Here is a 25,329-nt window from a genome sequence, read left to right on the forward strand (position 1 = left end):
TCAGTAGAGGAATGGATACAGAAAATGTGGTACATTTATACAATGGAGTACTACTCAGCTATTAAAAAGAATGAATTTACGAAATTCCTAGGCAAATGGATGGACCTGGAGGGCATCATCCTGAGAGAGGTAACCCAACCACAAAAGAACTCACACGATATGTACTCACAGATAAGTGGATATTAGCCCAGAAACTTAGAATACCCAAGATATAAGATACAACTTTCAAAACACATGAAACTCAAGAAGAATGACGACCAAAGTGTAGACACTTTGCCCCTTCTTAGAATTGGAAACAAAACAGCCATGGAAGGAGTTACAGAGACAAAGTTTGGAGCTGAGACAAAAGGAGGGACCATCTAGAGACTGCCATATCCGGGGATCCATCCCACAATCAGCCTCCAAATGCTGACACCATTGCATACACTGGCAAGATTTTGCCGAAAGGACCAAGATATAGCTGTCTCTTGTGAGAGTATGCCGGGGCCTAGCAAACACAGAAGTGCATGCTCAGTCACCTATTGGAAGGTACACAGGGCCCCCAATGGAAGAGCTAGAGAAAGTACCCAAGGAGCCAAAGAGATCTGCAATCCTATAGGTGGAACAACAATATGAACTAACCAGCACCCCCCCCCCCACCCCCGAGCTCTTGTCTCTAGCTGCATATGAATCAGAAAATGGCCTAGTTGGTCATCAGTGGAAAGAGAGGTCCATTAGTCATGCAAACTTTATGTACCTCAGTACAGGAGAACAAGAGGGCCAAGGTGTGGGAGTGGGTGGGTGGGGGAGTGGGTGGGGGAGCGTGTGGGGGACTTTTGGGATAGCATTGGAAATGTAAATGAAATAAATACCCAATAAAAAATGAAAAAAAAGAAAAGAGTTATGTTAAAATCATTTATTTGATTTCACATTTCCTTTACAATAAGATAGAAACATTGAGGATCCATACAGTGCTGGAAGATTCTTAGTGGTTTTCAGAGGAAAAAGAAAAGTCCCCACATGTCTTCACTGAGGACTTGAGCTCTCATCACGAGGTGACCACGCCAGCTGAAAGTTGTTGTCTCCAGAGAGAGAGGCCAGAAGTACATGTTGAACTGGCAATGGATAGGTGGCATTCCAGGCGTCCCATCTGGGAACCAGTGAGTCCTGACTGGACATGATCAGTGATGGGTTCCCATGAAGCTGACCAGAAGACGCAGACATGCCATAATCCCAAGGCTGGTATACTGGAGATGGCATCACCATTGGAGTTTGAGGGCTTGAGGAAGGCCTGTGGTAACCAGACCAATTATACAGAGCACCTGAGAGGAGAAGAAAGAGAGAAAGAAATAAAGCATAAATATGGCACCCTCACTCTCCCTGAGTCACTCTAAGTAGTTGCCTGGCCTCTGGGTCAGTGTCAAATATGAAGAAGTCCAAATTCCATTGCCTTGAGGTGACACAGGAAGTTAGACATGGGAGGCCAGAGTTTGTGCTGTATGCAACAACACAGCCCTGTGGGAATGGGGCTTCACTCCATAGTCTGCTTAGCTCTGTCCTCATGAAGGACAGGCCATCTGATGCTACCACTTACAGAACCCCAAGTGTCTGTGCTGAAGAGACTCACCTGGAACATGGCCTCTCTGACATTTGGGGTCGAAGATCCTTTCCAGATAATCTCTATAAGGAGAAAACAAGGGTACAGTCCTTGATCTCTCTCTACTGAGAGTGGAGTGCAGATCCTTCAGGGTCCACATCAGGTCCAAACAGCTTTGGATGTCCTTGAACAGGCCTCGATGATAGAGACGCTGGCAAACAAGACTGCTCTTCTGCTTGATCTTCTGGCCTGGGTGGCCAATTTCCCGTTCAACCACTTGCCACTCCTGCAGGAAGATCTTGATTTCAGGGTCGGTCCATGGGCTAAAGGAAGGGCCTGCAGAGACAGAGGGGCAAGATGAATATATCAGAGGTCACACACACGAACCTGTCACCTTTACTCAGGGATTTTCCCTGCACATTGAACTGACAAAAATGGTTACTTTCTGTTATCAAGACTTTGGGAACACTTGCAGGAGAGCCCAGGATCCAGAGTCTACCAGGCTCTTAATACCAAGAGGTACACTCACTGGGAATTCATCAGTGTCTTCAGCTTTAGAAAATAAATAGGAGTTCAGATTTAGGTTTTAGCCAAGGGCAGGTTTCTGGCAATATCAACTAACCTAGGAGGACCACACAGTCTCAATTTAAAAATATCAGAGACACTGAGTGAAACCGAGGTCAGTTCATTGAAGTTTCTTTTATGAATTGGGGTTTCCTTCCATGGTGCTGGCCATCCGATAGCTCACTAACACTAAGCCCAACCTATCTAGGATACCACACTGACGTGATTGCCTCTGGCTCCCCCTCCCAAGTACTGGAATTAAAGGTATGGGATGCCAATGTCACATGTTTCCTAAATATCTTCACTTCTTGGAAAGTTAGGCTGAAAAGCAGACACAAGCAGAACTTTATTGGTTTGTTTCCTTCTAACTATGATATAATCAACTTGACAACAAAGAACAGCCATGACAAGCCCACCTCCTGTCAACTCCTGACTAGGATGTCACCTTAGGTCATGCCTCCTTTCCAAAGGAAACAATAACAATAAGGATACAATCACAGAAGGGTGATAAAGCCATCCAAGGAGGAATGGCAAATGCATTGCACATTTAACAGTGTCATAGTCATACCTAACGCAATATAATATCCCCCACACAACCCCAAAAGCAGGGAAAATGTCAAAGGATATATGGGAGTTCCAATCCTTCCAACAGGAAATCAGAATTTCATCACCCTTGGACATCATCAGTGATGAGTTCCCCTTAAGCTTTCCACTAGTGGGAGGGATACTATAATGCCAATGTGCATACCTGGAGAGATGGCACCACCAATGCAGAGGGAAGGTGCATAGGAAGCTGGTGGCTTACTGTGCCCATCAAACCAAAGACCTGAGTGAGGAGAGAAGAAAGAGAAGGTGTTTAAAATGGCACCCTCACTCTCTTTGAGGCACTATAAGTGGTTGTCTGGACTCTGGGTCAGAGTCAAGTATGAACAAGAACACATTCCATTGCCTTGGAGTGACAGAGGAAGTTTGACACACAGAGCAGCCCACTATGGGAAATAAAGGCCTATGGGAAAAGGACTTGCAGCAGTTGTGTGCTCTGCTCTATGCCCAGCTGATGCTTTTCTCTGGGACCTCAAAATCCCCTCTACACAAGAGACTCACCTGGCACATAGCCTCCCTGGGATCTGGGGTGGCCCAAGATCTCGTACAGGATCCATTCATAAGTCGAATACAAGCGGTAAGCCCTGGGCCTCTCGTTACAAAGACGTGTGTGCAGGTCCTTCATCTTCACCATCACATCAAGACAGCTATTCTTGCTCTTCCTCAGACCCCGATTAGAGAGGCGTCTGCTAAGGGACTTGGCCTTCGCATGCATCTTATTGCCTGGGTCTCCGAGTTCATATTCAACCATTGCCCACTCTTGCAGCAAGATCCAGATTTCATCCTCAGTCCACGGGCTATCACACGGACCTGCGAGGCAAAGAGGGATGCGATGAGGATATCAAAGGTAACACACATGACCATGTCAACTTTGCTTAGGGACATTCCCTGCACACTGATTGGCCAGCGGGATGGCTTCCCTCATTTATCAAGTGGTTATGAACACAGTCTTACCAGCCCTGTTGCAGCACCTACCCTGCTCTTCACAGCAAGAAGTACACTCACTGGGAAAGCATAGCTGTCTGCAGATTTAGGGATGGTTTGGTCCCAGAATACAATGGGATCCACAGCATTAGTGCTACCAGGGAATGATGGATCTGTAGAGACTCATAACCACATCCACAACAGGGAGACACTCAGAGCCTTCTGGGACAAGGACATAAATCAGGGACCACTGAATGCTGGTCTATCCTTACTACAGATTTCCAATTCGGGGCTCTTTCATATACTCGAGGTCAAAGAGCAAGAGAATGGAAGAGCAGGGATTTCACTCTGAATACCTGAGGAACTTTGGCCTTCCTGCCTCAGCCTCCTCCTCCTATTGGCTTCTTTGTCACTCCTCACACTTTGGACGCGGTTATCTTCTCTCTGTGCAGAAAGGAAAAAATTAAATATTAAAACAGGTTGCAAGCTACAGGAATCCCTGTTCCCCAGCTGTGAATGGACTCAGGTTGCAGCCTCCAGTTGCATAAGCTAAAACAATGCACCCTTACTTCCTCATTCACAGATGCTGGCCCATTCTCTTCTAATGGGAGAGTAGGCCTGTGAGGTTAATCCAAAGAGGATCGACAATGAACAGGGCAGGAGCCATTGAACAAGTGGAGGAAAGAAACTGAAGCACCTCTCCTTTGAGAAGACCACAGCCACTCACTCTCTCCAGTTCACATTCTTACCATTTTCTGCAGGGGAAAAAATTCCCTTTCAAAATCTAATCAACTCCAGCTGTGCTTCAGACACAATAAGATATCAAGAGAAACTGTGTGAAACTACACTTTTCCATCCTAAGTCACACAACATGGGTGTCTGAGAGGTGGCCATAATGGCATTCACTCCTAAGAGGAATGGGGATCCTCAGAAATTTAACATCATTCTTGGCCCCATAGCTGGTTGTGGGCTAAAACCTAGAAACCCAAGGACAAAATAAATCTAGTTGTTGTACCTCTTCAATTTACAGACATGGGTTCAAATTCAAGGTAGCTAACCATATTTTGTATGTGGCGAGGCACAAATATCCCAGTTATCCTACAGAAAATAGGAGTGAATGTAATTGCCCCCAACTCACCTGCATTTTGTCTCCCGAGCTTCCTTTCCCGAACCCAGTGAGGAAACTAGGGTCTAATGTGTCCCGGTGTTCACAAGAGTCTGCGGTGCAAGGAGCTCTGCTTACTTCTCTGGACTACTACAAGTAGGAGACTCCTGTGCAAATGTGTTCCTTTATAAAGCTCTACAGTTTAATTGAATCTGACACACCCAACCCGTGGGTTTAGGGTGGCTCAATTGTTGACCTGGGGCCTTTAATCCTACATCCCATGCTGAGGAAAGAAACAGGCTTGTGAGCAGGATCTCCTAGGCTACATAGCAAGACCCCACAGTCTCCACTGAAAATGACCAAAGAAACTAAGTTACAACTAGGCCAATTAATTTAAGTTCATTTTATGAGACAGAGTTTATTCACCTAGTCCTGGGCATTCTTCAACTCACAAAGCTAAGACCAAACTCTGGTGTCTGATACACCGATCGATCCACTGCCTATAGCTCCCTCTCTCATATGCTGGGATCTAAAGTAAGGCCCAGACATTAACACATTTACTAAATGCCTTTTTAGGTGTCCTGGCTTCCTCCTCTGGATGAAGGCATAGGATTCTCGGGTGCTGCACCACCATGTCTGCCTAGATGCTGCCATGATTCCTCTCTTCATGATATGGGGCTGAACTTCAGAACCCCTATGTCATTCCCAGTTAAATGTTGTCTTTCCTAAGAGTTGTTGGACATGGAGTCTCTTTAGAGCAATGGGAACCCAAAGTCAGGCAGAAGTTGGTACCAGCACTGAGATATTGATGTCATAGACCTGAACACATTTTGATTTAAAGGAAAGTGGGTTTGGGGGACTTTAGATCAGGAAAGCCGTGCGTGTCTTAAGTGGAGCTGGATGGGTCATTCTAGCAGGGACATGGATGACACTGATGCTGAGGGTGAATTGAACTGTGGGTGTAGGGCTCAAGAGGTTTGTTTCAGAGGAGAAGAATGTTAGTATGTGGCCTAGAGACTGTTTTTTCTGATATTTGGTGGAAAATATGGCTGCTTTTTGCCCTTGTCTGAAGAATCTGTTTGAGGCTAAGGTGAAAAGACTGAGATTGTTTGAAATTGAAAAGGGAGTCTATAAAAAGTCTTTAAAAGAATAGACTTTGTTATTTGGTTTACAGTGATCAGGAGCTTAAGGACAAACATAACAATCATAAAACTAAAACAACAACAACAAAAAATCTATGGTTCAAAGGCAAGCAGATCTTTGAGTTCATGATGAGCCTGGCTCATTCCAAGCTATAGGTGAAAAAAAGGTTAAGTACAGGTGTGGTGGTGCACACCTTTAATCCCAAGACTCAGGAGACAGAGGCCTGTGTATCTCTGAATTTAAGGGAGTCTACAGATTAAGTTCCGGGGAGCCAAGCATAGGCAATGAATGAAATCACTGAACACAGAAAGCTGGTAAAAATGGAATGGAACATGGGGTGCCATGTCCCAGTACACCAAGCAGTAGAACCCTGCAGCTTTGGCCCAGTACAAATTAGGCATCAAGTATATTGCAACCTATTATTAAAATGGGTTCAACCTCGACTCTAGCCTGCTATCCCACAAATGTATTTGAAGAGAAATGTTATTAGATTATGGGGGAAGTGGACTTGTTCATCAATACTTTTTAGGAGGCAAGCTTAATTTTTGGCAGCAGTTAAGTCCCATAGGAAACCGCAAATAGGATACAGTTGTTGCAGACCAGTCCTCTAGGCAGGCAGATACCACATTCAAACCGGCACCTTCGGTCCCTTCTCTACACAGACACACAAGGCACAAACCAGAAGCTACAATCCGGTCAGGAGGAAACTGACAGATAGGACAACTGGCCTGAGGAGAGCCCACAAAGCAGAAATCTGATGCAGGAATCTAGGTAGGATTTCTTGGATGAGGGTTTCTCAGAGGTAGCTAGCTCTACCACCTGTAATAACTCAATGTCCCTAGGTAATGCAAACCAATACTTGTGTATACTTAGGGAAGAATAGTGACTCAGAGAAAACCAAACCACCGCTCAGGGCTCATTCCCCCTAATGTTTGTAGAGTCATTTTATACACGAACATCACAGGTCCTTTCACATGTTTGCTATATCAAATATCCTTTCACCTGTTTCTGCATTAGCAAAACATCCTTTACCTGTGTCTTCCTCAGGGAGACATCCTTTCACCTCTGTGCCTCAAGAAAACATCCTTTCAAATAATTAACTTTGCAAAAAACTAGGAGTTTCCACTTCAATGTGATTCTAGCTCTCGAATCAGGAATAGAGAAGGTTAGTGGGACAATTGATGCTGGTTGAATAAAGCATAGAAATTAGAGGGTATTATAGAGAGACCACCATCACTGAGGTGAAATCTTCTGGGAAGTGTGATCTGAGAGTACTAAGAAGCTGTGTTCCAGAGATTGCCAAGATTGTACCTCATGCTGTAGCTGGACGTGGTAATCGGTGAGATTCATCCAGGTGGTACTGATTTTTAAGATATGAAGGGGTTGTGGAGAGCAGCTGAGCCTTGGCTCTCAGAGATATCAGGGAAGGCCCTTTGTTGTTGTTGTTGTTTTCTTAATGTTTTGTAGTTTGTTTATTTTTAATTGTTTTTTTCCTTTTTCTTTCATATAAAACACATCAATATATTTTCACCCAAAAGCCTGGCTCCCCTCCAAATCTCCCCTTGATCTCTAAGTAGGTGGACTCCCTGGGTATTACCTCTACCCTGATGCATAAAGTCTATGCAGGTTTAAGATCATCCTCTCCCACTGAGGCTAGACAAGGCAGCCCTATGCTACTTATGTGCCTAAGGCCTCAGAACATTGCATGTATGCTCTTTGTTTGGTAAGTCAGACTCTAGATGTTCCCAGGTATGAGGTTAGATGTGACTGTGGGGTTGCCATTGCTTTCGGCACCTAGGGAAGGCTGTGTGTGAAGGTGCAGCCCTAGTTGCAGTTGATAAATTAGGACTGAAGAAGTCATGCAAAGAATTAGTGACTAGGTACATTGAAGGGAGCCTTTGAGAGGCTATTGGTCAAGCCTACATGTAGTAGAAGTCCACAGCCTTTTGGAGATGCCAATGCCATGGGATGACCAACAAGAATAGCAGTAATGGAGTGTCATCCACCAAAGCCTAGAGTACTATAGAGGGCAGAGATGAAGAAGTGACCCAAGCCCTATGGAGGAGCCCAGATGATCATGTGTGGGTCCCAGACATTAGAACAAGAACCTGCAACTTAAGGTTACCTTTTAGACTTGAGGATATTAGAGAGATCAGAGGCATAGATAACCAGCTCAGCAAAGCTCTTAGCAAAGATTGTAACAGACATGGAGATACAGCATTTGGCGTTTGCACAGATGAATTTTTATCTTGCTTTGGTTCAGTATTTCTTCACTGTAACTTTTTTTTAATTAGGAATATATATCCTGTGATGTTGGAGGTATATGATCTGCTTTGTGATTTTGATTTTATACAGCACTACCCTTAAGTCATCGAATGGACATTAAACCACATGATCAGATTATGGCCTTTCGAATTTTTTTGACAGCGTTATACAGTATGGGGACTTTGTCAGTTAGACTGCATATTTTAGCATTATGCTATAGCTAGGTATAGCCCAGACAATCTTGTGTTTGAACAAGGGGCCAGGGAGAAGAATGTGGTGCTTTGAGTATGCTTGGCTCACAGACTGGCTTTAGGTGACCCCTTTGGGAGCTTCATCAACTCAAAAAACATCTTCCCCCAAAAACAGACAACTCCTGCTCTAACCTCAGTTAGTGCATGCACTTCCTAGGGAGGATGATACCATGCAGGCAATGTAGAACTTCCTTCTTTTCTGGCCTTCTTGTAGACCTATAACATATATGCATGTCTCAGAAGAGAGCCCTAGGTCATGATTCATTTAAAAAATAAACACTTTATGGACCTTAATTAGACATAGAGTGATGTAACTGTACAACGTGGAATGTCAAGTGCAATATAGATGGATACTAGATACATAGACACATAGATATGGGGAGATATAGAGACAGATAGAGAGATAGAGATCAAGATAGATAGAAGAGCAGGTCGGTGTTGGCTCACGCCTTTAATCCCAGTACTTGGGAGGCAGAGAAATGCAGATTTCTGAGTTCAAGGCCAGCATGGTCTACAAAGTGAGTTCCAGAACAGCCAAGACTATACAGGGAAACCCTGTTTTGAAAAAAAAACAAAAAACAAAAACAAAAACAAAAAACCAAAACTCCCCTCAACCACCCCCCAAAAAAACCCAGACAACAAAAAAACAAAGATAGATAGATGGTATATATATATATATATATATATATATATATATATGTATATATATATATATGTATGTATATATATATGTGTGTGTGTGTGTGTGTGTGTGTGTGTGTGTGTGTGTGTGCATGTGAATCACCCGGCCATTATTAGACCTAACATAACAATCCTTTCTACCTATATATGAGATAGAAAATGTGTTTGGTGGCAATGTCCCTTGACAGACATTCTATTTTAGTATCTGAAACCTAAATATTTAGATAATTTTTCATATTCTCTCAATTAATATTGCATCTACCACCCACTTACAACTCAATTTTGAACCCATTATCGCAGTATTCTCAAAAAATGGAGTCTGTGGATCACTGACCAGGGCTCCTCCATCAACAGGGCCAGATAATGAAAGAGCTGCTGAGCTGTTGTCTGTGAAGTAGAGAGAGTTGCAGACTCAGGGTCAGGATTCTTATGGAAATGGAGGGTAGACAACAGGTATCAGGTACCCACAAAATGAACCTCACCATGAAGTAGGACATCCCCTCCCCTCTATACTTATGTCCCCTACTAAAGTGACAAGAATTAAACATGAAAAGAGTTATGTCGGTCTCAGCATCGACGGGAGCCATGTTGGTTCTGGGACTCCACCACAAGTAGTCTGCACAGGTGAGAGTGTGCACTACAAAACCTAACAACTTATGTGACAGGCCAAAGCAACACAGCTTCTGTGAAAGGTCCTGTTTTCGGCCTTCATCTTTGGCCAGGAGGGAGGTCCTAAGGCCAGATATCTGTGCTCCTTCCCTGTAAGAGGAGAGCTTGTCTGCATAGAGTGCTCTGACCACTGAAACTCAGAGGAGAAAGCTAGTCTCTCAGGTCTGCTGATAGAGGCTAACAGAATCACCAGAGGAACAATCTCTAACCAGAGACAACTATAACAACTAACTCCAGAGATTACCAGATGGCAAAAGGTAAATGTAAGAATCTTACTAATAGAAACCAAGACCACTCTCCATCATCAGAACCCAGCAGTCCCACTTTGCCCAGTCCAGGGCACCCCAACACCCCTGAAAATCTAGACCCAGATTTAGAAGCATATCTCATGATGATGTTAGAGGACATCAAGAAGGACTTTTATAACTCACTTGAAGAAATACAGGAGAACACTGCTAAACAGGTAGAAGACCTTAAAGAGGAAGCACAAAAATCCCTTAAAGAATTGCAGGAAAACACAACCAAACATGTGATGGAATTGAACAAAACTATCCAAGACGTAAAAAAGGGAAGTAGACACAATAAAGAAAACCCAAAGTGAGGCAACGCTGGAGATAGAAACCCTAGGAAAGAAATCTGGAACCATAGATTTGAGCATCAACAATAGAATACAAAAAATGGAAGAGAGAATCTCAGATGCAGAAGATTCCATAGAGAACATCGGAACAACAATCAAAGAAAATGCAAAACGCAAAAAGATCCTAGCTCAAAACATCCAGGAAATCCAGGACACAATGAGAAGACCAAACCTACGGATAGTAGGAGTAGATGTGAAAGAAGATTTTCAACACAAAGGACCAGCAAATATCTTCAACAAAATTATAGGAGAAAACTTCCCAAACCTAAAGAAAGAGATGCCCATGAACATACAAGAAGCCTACAGAACTCCAAATAGACTGGACCAGAAAAGAAATTCCTCCCAACACATAATAATCAGAACAAAAAAAATGCACTAAATAAAGATAGAATATTAAAAGCAGTAAGGGAAAAAGGTCAAGTAACATATAAAGGGAAGCCTATCAGAATTACACCAGATTTTTCACCAGAGACTATGAAAGCCAGAAGAGCCTGGACAGATATTATACAGAAACTAAGAGAACACAAATGCCAGCCCAGGCTACTATACCCAGCCAAACTCTCAATTACCATAGATGGAGAAACCAAAGTATTCCATGACAAAACCAAATTCACACATTATCTTTCCACCAATCCAGCCCTTCAAAGGATAACAACAGAAAAAAAAAAATACAAGAACAGAAACCACGTCCTAGAAAAAGCAAGAAGGTGATCCCTCAACAAACCTAAAAGATAAAAGCCACAAGAACAGAATGCCAACTTTAACAACCAAAATAATAGAAAGCAACAATTACTTTTCCTTAATATCTCTTAATATCAATGGACTCAACTCCCCAATAAAAAGACATAGACTAACAGCCTGGCTACACAAACAAGACCCAACATTTTGGTGCTTACAGGAAACTCATCTCAGAGGAAAAGGTAAACACTACCTCAGAATGAAAGGCTAGAAAACAATTGTTCCAAGCAGATGGTCTGAAGAAACAAGCTGGAGTAGCCATTCTAATATCTAATAAAATCAACTTCCTACCAAGAGTCATCAAAAAAGACAAGGAGAGCCACTTCATACTCATCAAAGGTAAAATCCTCCAAGAGTTACTCTCAATTCTGAATATCTATGCTCCAAATACAAGGGCAGCCACATTCGTTAAAGAAACTTTAGTAAAGCTCAAAGTACACATTGCACCTCATACAATAATAGTGGGAGTCTTCAACACACCACTTTTACCAACGGACAGATCATGGAAACAAACTAAATAGGGACACAGTGAAACTAACAGAAGTTATGAAACAAATGGATCTAACAGATATCTAGAGAACATTTTATCCTTAAACAAAAGGATATACGTTCTTCTCAGCACTTCATGGTACCTTCTCCAAAATTGACCATACAATTGGTCACAAAACAAGCCTTAGCATAAACAAAAATATTGAAATTATCCCATGCATCCTATCAGATCACCATGGACTAAGGCTGATTTTCAATAACAAAATAAATAATAGGAAGCCAGCATTCACTTGGAAAATGAACAACACCCTTCTAAATGATACCTTGGTCAAGGAAGGAAAAAAGAAAGAAATTAAGGACTTTTTGGAGTTTAATGAAAATGAAGCCTCAACATTCCCCAACTTATGGGACACAATGAAAGCATTTGTAAGAGGAAAACTCATAGCTCTGAGTGCCTCCAAAAAGAAACTAGAAAGAGCACACACTAGCAGCTTGACAACACACCTAAAAGCTCTAGAATAAAAGGAAGCAAACTCACCCAAGAGGAGGAGATGGCCGGAAATAATCAAACTCAGGGGTGAAATCAACCAAGTGGAAACAAGAAGAACTATTCAAAGAATCAACCAAAGGAGGAACTGGTTCTTTGAGAAAATCAACAAGATAGATAAACCCTTAGCCAGACTCACTAGAGGGCACAGAGAAAGAATCCTAATGAACAAAATCAGAAATGAAAAGGGAGCCATAACAACAGATCCTGAAGAAATCCAAAACACCATCAGATCCTTCTACAAAAGGCTATACTCAACAAAACTGGAGAACCTGGACGAAATGGACAAGTTTCTAGACAGATACCAGGTATCAGAGTTAAATCAAGATCAGGTTAACGATCTAAACAGTCCTATATCCCCTAAAGAAATAGAAGCATTCATTCATAGTCTCCCAACCAAAAAAAAAGCCTAGGACCAGATGGGTTTAGTGCAGAGTTCTACCAGACCTTCAAAGAAGATCTAATCCCAGTTCTTCACAAACTATTCCACAAAATAGAAACGGAAGGTGCTCTACCCAACTCATTCTATGAAGCCACAATTACTCTGATACCTAAACCACAAAAAGATCCAACGAAAATAGAGAACTTCAGACCAATTTCCCTTATGAATATCAATGCAAAAATCCTCAATAAAGTTCTCGCTAACCGAATCCAAGAACACATCAAAACAATCATCCATCCTGACCAAGTAGGTTTCATCCCAGGGATGCAGGGATGGTTCAATATATGGAAATCCATCAACTAATCCAGTATATAAACAAACACGAAGACAAAAACCACATGATCATCTCGTTAGATGCGGAGAAAGCATTTGACAAAATCCAACACCCATTCATGATAAAAGTCTTGGACAGATCAGGAATTCAAGGCCCATACCTAAACAAGATAAAACCAATCTACAGCAAACCAGTAGCCAACATCAAAGTAAATGGTGAGAAGCTGGAAGCAATCCCACTATAATCAGGGACTAGACAAGGCTGGCCACTCTCTTCCTACCTATTCAACATTGTACCTAAAGTCCTAGCTAGAGCAATTCGACAACAAAAGGAGATCAAGGGGATACAAATTGGAAAGGAAGAAGTCAAAATATCACTTTTTCCAGATGATATGGTAGTATATATAAGTGACCCTAAAACTTCCACCGGAGAACTCCTAAGCCTGATAAACAGCTTCAGTGAAGTAGCTGGATATAAAATTAACTCAAACAAGTCATTGGCCTTTCTGTACACAAAGGATAAACAGGCTGAGAAAGAAATTAGGGAAACCACATCCTTTTCAATAGTCACAAATAATATAAAATACCTTGGCATGCCTCTAAAAAAGTGAAAGATCTGTATGATAAGAACTTCATGTCTCTGAAGAAAGAAATTAAAGAAGATCTCAGAAGATGGAAAGATCTCCCATGCTCATGGATTGGCAGGATCAATATAGTAAAAAAGGCTATCTTGCCAAAAGCAATCTACAGATTCAATGCAATCCCCATCAAAATTCCAACTCAAATCTTCAACGAATTAGACAGGGCAATTGGCAGATTCATCTGGAATAACAAAAAACCTAGGATAGCAAAAACTCTTCTCAAGGGTAAAAGGACCTCTGGTGGAATCACCATGCCGGACCTAAAGCTGTACTACAGAGCAATTGTGATAAAAAAAACTTCATGGTACTGGTATAGCGACAGACAAGTACAACAATGGAATAGAATTGAAGACCCAGAGATGAACCCACACAGCTATGGTCACTTGTTCTTTGACAGGGGAGCAAAAACCATTCAGCGGAAAAAAGACAGCATTTTCAACAAATGGTGCTGGCACCACTGGCGGTTATCATGTAGAAGAATGAGAATTAATCCATTCCTATCTCCTTGTACTAAGGTCAAATCTAAGTGGATTAAGGAACTCCACATAAAACCAGAGACACTGAAACTTATAGAGGAGAAAGTAGGGAAAAGCCTCGAAGATATGGGTACAGGGGAAGAATTCCTGAATAGAACAGCAATGCCTTGTGCTGTAAGATCGAGAATCGATAAATGGGACCTCATATAGTTGCAAAGTTTCTGCAAGGCAAAAGACACCGTCAATACGACAAAGAGACCACCAACAGATTGGGAAAGGATCTTTACCCATACTAAATCATATAGGGGAATAATATCCAATAGATATAAAGAACTCAAGAAGGTGGACTCCGTAAAATCAAATAACCCCATTAAAAAATGGGGCTCAGAGCTGAAGAAAGAATTCTCACCTGAGGAATACCGAATGGCAGAGAAGCACCTGAACAAATATTCCACATCCTTAATCATCAGGGAAATGCAAATCTAAACAACCCTGGGATTCCACTTCACACCAGTCAGAATGGCTAAGATCAAAAATTCAGGTGACAGCCAATGCTGGCAAGGATGTGGAGTTAGAGGAACACTCCTCCATTGTTGGTGGGATTGCAAGCTTTTACAACCACTCTGGAAATCAGCCTGTCGGTTCCTCAGAAAATTGGACATAGTACTACCGGAGGATCCCGCAATACCTCTCCGGGGCATCTATCCAGAAGATGTTCCAATCGGTAATAAGGACACATGTTCCACCATGTTCATATTATTTATAATAGCCAGAAGCTGGAAAGAACCAAGATGCCCCTCAGTAGAGGAATGGATACAGAAAATGTGGTACATTTATACAATGGAGTACTACTCAGCTATTAAAAAGAATGAATTTACGAAATTCCTAGGCAAATGGATGGACCTGGAGGGCATCATCCTGAGAGAGGTAACCCAACCACAAAAGAACTCACACGATATGTACTCACAGATAAGTGGATATTAGCCCAGAAACTTAGAATACCCAAGATATAAGATACAACTTTCAAAACACATGAAACTCAAGAAGAATGACGACCAAAGTGTAGACACTTTGCCCCTTCTTAGAATTGGAAACAAAACAGCCATGGAAGGAGTTACAGAGACAAAGTTTGGAGCTGAGACAAAAGGAGGGACCATCTAGAGACTGCCATATCCGGGGATCCATCCCACAATCAGCCTCCAAATGCTGACACCATTGCATACACTGGCAAGATTTTGCCGAAAGGACCAAGATATAGCTGTCTCTTGTGAGAGTATGCCGGGGCCTAGCAAACACAGAAGTGCATGCTCAGTCACCTATTGGAAGGTACACAGGGCCCCCAATGGAAGAGCTAGAGAAAGTACCCAAGGAGCCAAAGAGATCTGCAATCCTATAGGTGGAACAACAATATGAACTAACCAGCACCCCCCCCCCACCCCCGAGCTCTTGTCTCTAGCTGCATATGAATCAGAAAATGGCCTAGTTGGTCATCAGTGGAAAGAGAGGTCCATTAGTCATGCAAACTTTATGTACCTCAGTACAGGAGAACAAGAGGGCCAAGGTGTGGGAGTGGGTGGGTGGGGGAGTGGGTGGGGGAGCGTGTGGGGGACTTTTGGGATAGCATTGGAAATGTAAATGAAATAAATACCCAATAAAAAATGAAAAAAAAGAAAAGAGTTATGTTAAAATCATTTATTTGATTTCACATTTCCTTTACAATAAGATAGAAACATTGAGGATCCATACAGTGCTGGAAGATTCTTAGTGGTTTTCAGAGGAAAAAGAAAAGTCCCCACATGTCTTCACTGAGGACTTGAGCTCTCATCACGAGGTGACCACGCCAGCTGAAAGTTGTTGTCTCCAGAGAGAGAGGCCAGAAGTACATGTTGAACTGGCAATGGATAGGTGGCATTCCAGGCGTCCCATCTGGGAACCAGTGAGTCCTGACTGGACATGATCAGTGATGGGTTCCCATGAAGCTGACCAGAAGACGCAGACATGCCATAATCCCAAGGCTGGTATACTGGAGATGGCATCACCATTGGAGTTTGAGGGCTTGAGGAAGGCCTGTGGTAACCAGACCAATTATACAGAGCACCTGAGAGGAGAAGAAAGAGAGAAAGAAATAAAGCATAAATATGGCACCCTCACTCTCCCTGAGTCACTCTAAGTAGTTGCCTGGCCTCTGGGTCAGTGTCAAATATGAAGAAGTCCAAATTCCATTGCCTTGAGGTGACACAGGAAGTTAGACATGGGAGGCCAGAGTTTGTGCTGTATGCAACAACACAGCCCTGTGGGAATGGGGCTTCACTCCATAGTCTGCTTAGCTCTGTCCTCATGAAGGACAGGCCATCTGATGCTACCACTTACAGAACCCCAAGTGTCTGTGCTGAAGAGACTTACCTGGAACATGGCCTCTCTGACATTTGGGGTCGAAGATCCTTTCCAGATAATCTCTATAAGGAGAAAACAAGGGTACAGTCCTTGATCTCTCTCTACTGAGAGTGGAGTGCAGATCCTTCAGGGTCCACATCAGGTCCAAACAGCTTTGGATGTCCTTGAACAGGCCTCGATGATAGAGACGCTGGCAAACAAGACTGCTCTTCTGCTTGATCTTCTGGCCTGGGTGGCCAATTTCCCGTTCAACCACTTGCCACTCCTGCAGGAAGATCTTGATTTCAGGGTCGGTCCATGGGCTAAAGGAAGGGCCTGCAGAGACAGAGGGGCAAGATGAATATATCAGAGGTCACACACACGAACCTGTCACCTTTACTCAGGGATTTTCCCTGCACATTGAACTGACAAAAATGGTTACTTTCTGTTATCAAGACTTTGGGAACACTTGCAGGAGAGCCCAGGATCCAGAGTCTACCAGGCTCTTAATACCAAGAGGTACACTCACTGGGAATTCATCAGTGTCTTCAGCTTTAGAAAATAAATAGGAGTTCAGATTTAGGTTTTAGCCAAGGGCAGGTTTCTGGCAATATCAACTAACCTAGGAGGACCACACAGTCTCAATTTAAAAATATCAGAGACACTGAGTGAAACCGAGGTCAGTTCATTGAAGTTTCTTTTATGAATTGGGGTTTCCTTCCATGGTGCTGGCCATCCGATAGCTCACTAACACTAAGCCCAACCTATCTAGGATACCACACTGACGTGATTGCCTCTGGCTCCCCCTCCCAAGTACTGGAATTAAAGGTATGGGATGCCAATGTCACATGTTTCCTAAATATCTTCACTTCTTGGAAAGTTAGGCTGAAAAGCAGACACAAGCAGAACTTTATTGGTTTGTTTCCTTCTAACTATGATATAATCAACTTGACAACAAAGAACAGCCATGACAAGCCCACCTCCTGTCAACTCCTGACTAGGATGTCACCTTAGGTCATGCCTCCTTTCCAAAGGAAACAATAACAATAAGGATACAATCACAGAAGGGTGATAAAGCCATCCAAGGAGGAATGGCAAATGCATTGCACATTTAACAGTGTCATAGTCATACCTAACGCAATATAATATCCCCCACACAACCCCAAAAGCAGGGAAAATGTCAAAGGATATATGGGAGTTCCAATCCTTCCAACAGGAAATCAGAATTTCATCACCCTTGGACATCATCAGTGATGAGTTCCCCTTAAGCTTTCCACTAGTGGGAGGGATACTATAATGCCAATGTGCATACCTGGAGAGATGGCACCACCAATGCAGAGGGAAGGTGCATAGGAAGCTGGTGGCTTACTGTGCCCATCAAACCAAAGACCTGAGTGAGGAGAGAAGAAAGAGAAGGTGTTTAAAATGGCACCCTCACTCTCTTTGAGGCACTATAAGTGGTTGTCTGGACTCTGGGTCAGAGTCAAGTATGAACAAGAACACATTCCATTGCCTTGGAGTGACAGAGGAAGTTTGACACACAGAGCAGCCCACTATGGGAAATAAAGGCCTATGGGAAAAGGACTTGCAGCAGTTGTGTGCTCTGCTCTATGCCCAGCTGATGCTTTTCTCTGGGACCTCAAAATCCCCTCTACACAAGAGACTCACCTGGCACATAGCCTCCCTGGGATCTGGGGTGGCCCAAGATCTCGTACAGGATCCATTCATAAGTCGAATACAAGCGGTAAGCCCTGGGCCTCTCGTTACAAAGACGTGTGTGCAGGTCCTTCATCTTCACCATCACATCAAGACAGCTATTCTTGCTCTTCCTCAGACCCCGATTAGAGAGGCGTCTGCTAAGGGACTTGGCCTTCGCATGCATCTTATTGCCTGGGTCTCCGAGTTCATATTCAACCATTGCCCACTCTTGCAGCAAGATCCAGATTTCATCCTCAGTCCACGGGCCTGCGAGGCAAAGAGGGATGCGATGGGGATATCAAAGGTAACACACATGACCATGTCAACTTTGCTTAGGGACATTCCCTGCACACTGATTGGCCAGCGATGGCTTCCCTCATTTATCAAGTGGTTATGAACACAGTCTTAGCAGCCCTGTTGCAGCACCTACCCTGCTCTTCACAGCAAGAAGTACACTCACTGGGAAAGCATAGGTGTCTGCAGATTTAGGGATGATTTGGTCCCAGAATAAAATGGGATCCACAGCATTAGTGCTACCAGGGAATGTTGGATATGTAGAGACTCATAACCACATCCACAACAGGGAGACACTCAGAGCCTTCTGGGACAAGGACATAAATCAGGGACCACTGAATGCTGGTCTATCCTTACTACAGATTTCCAATTCGGGGCTCTTTCATATACTCGAAGTCAAAGAGCAAGAGAATAGAAGAGCAGGGATTTCACTCTGAATACCTGAGGAACTTTGGCCTTCCTGCCTCAGCCTCCTCCTCCTATTGACTTCTTTGTCATTTCTCACACTTTGGACGCGGTTATCTTCTCTCTGTGCAGAAAGGAAAAAATTAAATATTAAAACAGGTTGCAAGCTACAGGAATTTCTGTTCCCCAGCTGTGAATGGACTCAGGTTGCAGCCTCCAGTTGCATAAGCTAAAACAATGCACCCTTACTTCCTCATTCACAGATGCTGGCCCATTCTCTTCTAATGGGAGAGTAGGCCTGTGAGGTTAATCCAAAGAGGATGGACAGTGAACAGGGCAGGAGCTATTGAACAAGTGGAGGAAAGAAACTGAAGCACCTCTCCTTTGAGAAGACCACAGCCACTCACTCTCTCCAGTTCACATTCTTACCCTTTTCTGCAGGGGAAAAAATTCCCTTTCAAAATCTAATCAACTCCAGCTGTGCTTCAGACACAATAAGATATCAAGAGAAACTGTGTGAAACTACACTTTTCCATCCTAAGTCACACAACATGGGTGTCTGACAGGTGGCCATAATGGCATTCACTGCTAAGATGAATGGAGATTCTCAGAAATTTAACATCATTCTTGGCTCCATAGTTGGTTGTGGGCTAAAACCTAGAAACCCAAGGACAAAATAAATCTAGTTGTTGTACCTCTTCAATTTACAGACATGGGTTCAAATTCAAGGTAGCTAACCATATTTTGTATGTGGCAAGGCACAAATATCCCAGTTATCCTACAGAAAATAGGAGTGAATGTAATTGCCCCCAACTCACCTGCATTTTGTCTCCCGAGCTTCCTTTCCCGAACACAGTGAGGAAACTAGGGTCTAATGTGTCCCGGTGTTCACAAGAGTCTGCGGTGCAAGGAGCTCTGCTTACTTCTCTGGACTACTACAAGTAGGAGACTCCCGTGCAAATGTGTTCCTTTATAAAGCTCTACAATTTAATTGAATCTGACCCACCCAACCCGTGGGTTTAGGGTGGCTCAATTGTTGACCTGGGGCCTTTAATCCTACATCCCATGCTGAGGAAAGAAACAGGCTCATGAGGAGGATCTCCTAGGCTACATAGCAAGACCCCACAGTATCCCGTGAAAATGACCAAAGAAACTCAGTTACAACTAGGCCAATTAATTTAAGTTCATTTTATGAGACAGAGTTTATTCACCTAGTCCTGGGCATTCTTCAATTCACAAAGCTAAGACCAAACTCTGGTGTCTGATACACCGATCGATCCACTGCCTAAAGCTCCCTCCCTCATATGCTGGGATCTAAAGTAAGGCCCAGACATTAATACATTTACTAAATACCTTCTTAGGTGTCCTGGCTTCCTCCTCTGGATGAAGGCATAGGATTCTCGGGTGCTGCACCACCATGTCTGCCTAGATGCTGCCATGATTCCTCTCTTCATGATATGGGGCTGAACTTCAGAACCCCTATGTCATTCCCAGTTAAATGTTGTCTTTCCTAAGTGTTGTTGGACATGGAGTCTCTTTAGAGCAATGGGAACCCAAAGTCAGGCAGAAGTTGGTACCAGCACTGAGATATTGATGTCATAGACCTGAACATGTTTTGATTTAAAGGAAAGTGGGTTTGGGGGACTTTAGATCAGGAAAGCCGAGGGTGTCTTAAGTGGAGCTGAATGGGTCATTCTAGCAGGGACATGGATGACACTGATGCTGAGGGTGAATTGAACTGTGGGTGTAGGGCTCAAGAGGTTTGTTTCAGAGGAGAAGAATGTTAGTATGTGGCCTAGAGACTGTTTTCTCTGCTATTTGGTGGAAAATATGGCTGCTTTTTGCCCTTGCTGAAGAATCTGTTTGAGGCTAAGGTGAAAAGCCTGAGAAAATTTGAAATTGCAAAGGGCGTCTTTAAAAAGTTTTAAAAGAATAGACTTTGTTATTTGGTTTATAGTGATCAGGAGCTTAAGGACAAACATAACTATCAAAACTAAAACAATAACAAAAAATCTATGGTTCAAAGTCAAGCAGATCTTTGATTTCATGATGAGCCTGGCTCATTCCAAGCTCTAGGTGAAAAAAAGGTTAAGTACAGTTGTGGTGGTGCACACCTTTAATCCCAGGACTCAGGAGACAGAGGCCTGTGTATTGCTGAATATAAGGTAGTCTACAGATTAAGTTCAGGATGAGCCAAGCATAGGCAATGAATGAAATCATTGAACACAGAAAGCTGGTAAAGATGGAATAGTACATGGGGTGCCATGTCCCAGTACATCAAGCAGTAGAACCCTGCAGCTTTGGCCCAGTACAAATTAGGCATAAAGTATATTGCAACCTATTGTTAAAATGGGTCCAACCTCAAGTCTAACCTGCCATCCCACAAATTTACTTGAAGAGAAATGTATTAGAGTATGGGGGAAATGGACTTGTTCATCAATACTTTTTAGGATGCAAGCCCAATCTTTGGCAGCAGTTCAGTACCATAGCAAACCGCAAATAGGATACAGTTGTTTCACACCAGTCTTTTAGGCAGGCAGGTATCACATTTGAACCAGCAGCTTCAGTCCCTTCTCTACTCAGACACACAAGGCACAAACCAGAAGCTACAATCCGGTCAGGAGGAAACTGACAGATATGACAACTGGCCTGAGGAGAGCCCACAAAGCAGAAATCTGATGCAGGAATCTAGGTAGGATTTTTGAATGAGGGTTTCTCAATGGTAGCTAGCTTTACCAACTGTAATAACTCAATGTCCCTAGGTAATGCAAACCAATACTTGTGTATACTTAGGGAAGAATAGTGACTCAGAGAAAACCAAACCACCGCTCAGGGCTCATTCCCCCTAATGTTTGTAGAGTCATTTTATATGCCAAAATCACAGGTCCTTTCACATGTTTGCTATATCAAACATCCTTTCAACTTTGTCTGCTTCAGCAAATCATCCTTTACCCGTGTCTTCCTCGGGGAGACATCCTTTCACCTCTGTGCCTCAATAAAACATCCTTTGATATAATTAACTTTGCAAAGAAACTAGGAGTTTCCACTTCAATGTGACTCTAGGTCTCGAATCAGGAATAGAGGAGGTTAGTGGGACAATTGATGCTGGTTGAATAGAGCATAGAAATTAGAGGGTATTATAAAGAGACCACCATCACTGAGGTGAAATCTTCTGGGAAGTGTGATCTGAGAGTACTAAGAAACTGTGTTCCAGAGATTGCCAAGATTGTACCTCATGCTGTAGCTGGACGTGGTAATCGGTGAGATTCACCCAGGTGGTACTGATTTTTAAGATATGCAGGGGTTGTGGAGAGCAGCTGAGCCTTGGCTGTCAGAGATACCAGGGAAGGCCCTTTGTTGTTGTTGTTGTTTTCTTAATGTTTTGTTGTTTGTTTATTTTAAATTGTTTTTTTTTCCTTTTTCTTTCATATAAAACTCATTAATATATTTTCATCCCAAAGGCTGTCCCCCTCCAAATCTCCCCTTAATCTCTGAGTAAGTGGACTCCCTGGGTATTACCTCTACCCTGATGCATAAAGTCTATGTAGGTTTAAGATCATCCTCTCCCACTGAGGCTAGACAAGCCAGCCCTATGCTACTTATGTGCCTAAGGCCTCAGATCATTGCATGTATGCTCTTTTTTTGGTAGGTCAGACTCTAGGTGTTCCCAGGTATCCAGGTTAGATGTGACTGTGGGGTTGCCATTGCCTTCAGCACCTAGGGAAGCCTGTGTGTGAAGGTGCAGCCATAGTTGCAGTTGATAAATTAGGACTGAAGAATTCATGCAAAGAATTAGTGACTAGGTACATTGAAGGGAGCCTTTGAGTGGCTATTGGTGAAGCCTACATATAGTAGAAGTCCCCAGCCTTTTGGAGATGCCAATGCCATGTGATGACCAACAAGAATAGCAGTAATGGAGTGTCATTCACCAAAGCCTAGAGTACTATAGAGGGCAGAGATGAAGAAGTGACTCAAGTCCTATGGATGAGCCCAGATGATCATGTGTGGGTCCCAGACATTAGAACAAGATCCTGCAACATAAGGATTCCTTTCAGACTTGAGGATATTAGAGAGACCAGAAGCATAGATAACCAGCTCAGCAAAGCTCTTAACAAAGCTGGTAACAAACATGGAGAACCAGTATTTGTTGTCTGCACAGATGAATTTTTATCTTGCTTTGGTTCAGTATTTCTTCACTATAAGTTTTTCAATTATGAATATATATTCTGTGATATTGGAGGTATATGATCTGCTTTGTGATTTTGATTTTATACAGCACTACACTTAAGTCATTGAATGGACATTAAACTACATGATCAGATTTTTTCGATTTTTTTTTGAGAGTGTTCTATAGTATGGGGACTTTGTCAGTTAGACTGCATATTTGAGCATTATGCTATAGCTAGGTATAGCCCATAGAATCTTGTGTTTGAACAAGGGGCCAGGGAAAGGAATGTGGTGGTTTGAGTATGCTTGGCTCACAGACTGGCTTTAGGTGACCCCTTTGGGAGCTTCATCAACTCAAAACACATCTCCCCCCAAAAACAGACAACCCCTGCTCTAACCTCAGTTAGTGCATGCACTTCCTAGGGAGGATGATACCATGTAGGCAATGTAGAACTTCCTTTTTTTCTGCCCTTCTTGTAGACCTATAACATATATGTATGTCCCAGAAGAGAGCCCTAGGTCATGATTCATTTAAAAAATAAACACTTTATGGACCTTAATTAGACATAGAGTGTTGTAACTGTACAATGTGGAATATCAAGTGCAATATAGATGGATACTAGATACATAGATATGGGGAGATATAGAGAAAGATAGAGAGATAGAGATCGAGATAGATTGATGGGCTGGCCAGTGGTGGCTCACGCCTTTATTCCCAGTACTTGGGAATCATAGACAGGCAGATTTCTGAGTTCTAGGGCAGCCTGGTTTACAAAGTGAGTTCCAGGACAGCCAAGACTATACAGCGAAATCCTGTCTTGAAAACCAAAAACCAAAAACCAAAAAAAAAACCCAAAAAACAAAAACAAAACCAAACGAAAACAAACAAACAAACAAAAACATAAACAAAAAAAAGCAAAGATAGATAGATGGTAGACAAATATGTGAGTGTGTGTGTGTGTGTGTGTGTGTGTGTGTGTGTGTGTGAGTGTGTGTGTGTGAACCACCAGGACATTATTAGACCTAACATAACAATCCTTTCTACCTATATATGAGATAGAAAATGAATTTGGTGGCAATGTCCCTTGACTGACATTCGATTTTAGTATCTGAAACCTAAATATTTAGATAATTTTTCATATTCTCTCAGTTGATATTGTATCTACCACCTAATTACAACTTAATTTTAAACCCATTATCGCAGTATTCTCAAAAATAGAGTCTGTAGATCACTGACCAGGACTCTTTTATCAAGAGGGACAGATAATGAAAGAGCTGCTCAGCTGTTGTCTGTGAAGTAGAGAGAGTTGCAGACTAAGGGTCAGGATTCTTATTAAAATGGAGGGTAGACAACAGGTATCAGGTACCCACAAAATGAACCTCACCATGGAGTATCACATCCCCTCCCCTCTATGCTTATGTCCCCTACTAAAGTGACAAGAATTAAACATGAAAAGAATTATGTCCGCCTCAGCATAGGGGGGAGCCATCTTGGTTCCAGGAATCCACCACAAGTAGTCTGCACAGGTGACAGTGTACACTACATAAGCTAACAGCTTATGTGACAGGCCAAAGCAACACAGCTTCTGGGAAAGGTCCTGTTTTCGGCCTTCATCTACTGCCAGGAGGGAGGTCCTAAGGCCAGATATCTGGGAACCTTCCCTGTAAGAGGAGAGCTTGTCTGCATAGAGTGCTCTGACCACTGAAACTCAGAGGAGAGAGCTAGTCTCTCAGGTCTGCTGATAGAAGCTAACAGAATAAACCAGAGGAACAATCTCTAACCAGAGACAACTATAACAACTAACTCCAGAGATTACCAGATGGCAAAAGGCAAACGTAAGAATCTTACTAACATAAACCAAGACCACTCTCCATCATCAGAACCCAGCACTCCTACTTCGCCCAGTCCAGGGCACCCCAACACCCCCGAAAAGCTAGACCCAGATTTAAAAGCATATCTCATGATGATGTTAGAGGACATCAAGAAGGACTTTTATAACTCACTTGAAGAAATACAGGAGAACACTGCTAAACAGGTAGAAGACCTTAAAGAGGAAGCACAAAAATCCCTTAAAGAATTGCAGGAAAACACAAGCAAACATGACATGGAATTGAACAAAACTATCCAAGACCTAAAAAGGGAAGTAGACACAATAAAGAAAACCCAAAGTGAGGCAACGCTGAATATAGAAACCCTAGGAAAGAAGTCTGGAACCATAGATTTGAGCATCAGCAATAGAATACAAGAGATGGAAGGGACAATCTCAGGTGAAGAAGATTCCATAGAGAACCTCGGCATAACAATCAAAGAAAATGGAAAATGCAAAAAGATCCTAACTCAAAACATCCAGGAAATCCAGGACAAAAT

General features: G+C 42.8%; 2 protein-coding genes across 2 annotated transcripts; both read right to left on the bottom strand.

Annotated features, from left to right (window-relative positions):
• Nucleotides 1–882: 882 nt before the first annotated feature.
• Nucleotides 883–4,898, bottom strand: Gm13871 (predicted gene 13871). Its single transcript, NM_001177578.2, has 6 exons — nucleotides 4,806–4,898; nucleotides 4,024–4,111; nucleotides 3,245–3,553; nucleotides 2,889–2,966; nucleotides 1,607–1,912; nucleotides 883–1,301 (listed from the first exon to the last, which is right to left on the bottom strand). Exons 1-6 carry the CDS (start codon nucleotides 4,809–4,811, stop codon nucleotides 1,006–1,008), a joined length of 1,083 nt encoding a protein of 360 aa, NP_001171049.1. The 5' UTR covers nucleotides 4,812–4,898; the 3' UTR covers nucleotides 883–1,005.
• A 10,805-nt stretch (nucleotides 4,899–15,703) lies between these two features.
• On the bottom strand, nucleotides 15,704–19,693 carry Gm11756 (predicted gene 11756). The gene is made up of 6 exons (NM_001126326.2): nucleotides 19,613–19,693; nucleotides 18,831–18,918; nucleotides 18,066–18,362; nucleotides 17,710–17,787; nucleotides 16,428–16,733; nucleotides 15,704–16,122 (listed from the first exon to the last, which is right to left on the bottom strand). Exons 1-6 carry the CDS (start codon nucleotides 19,616–19,618, stop codon nucleotides 15,827–15,829), a joined length of 1,071 nt encoding a protein of 356 aa, NP_001119798.1. The 5' UTR covers nucleotides 19,619–19,693; the 3' UTR covers nucleotides 15,704–15,826.
• Nucleotides 19,694–25,329: the final 5,636 nt, after the last annotated feature.

The sequence above is a fragment of the Mus musculus genome, chromosome 4 (genome assembly GCF_000001635.26).
Source record: "Mus musculus strain C57BL/6J chromosome 4, GRCm38.p6 C57BL/6J".
NCBI classification, from domain to species: domain Eukaryota; kingdom Metazoa; phylum Chordata; class Mammalia; order Rodentia; family Muridae; genus Mus; species Mus musculus.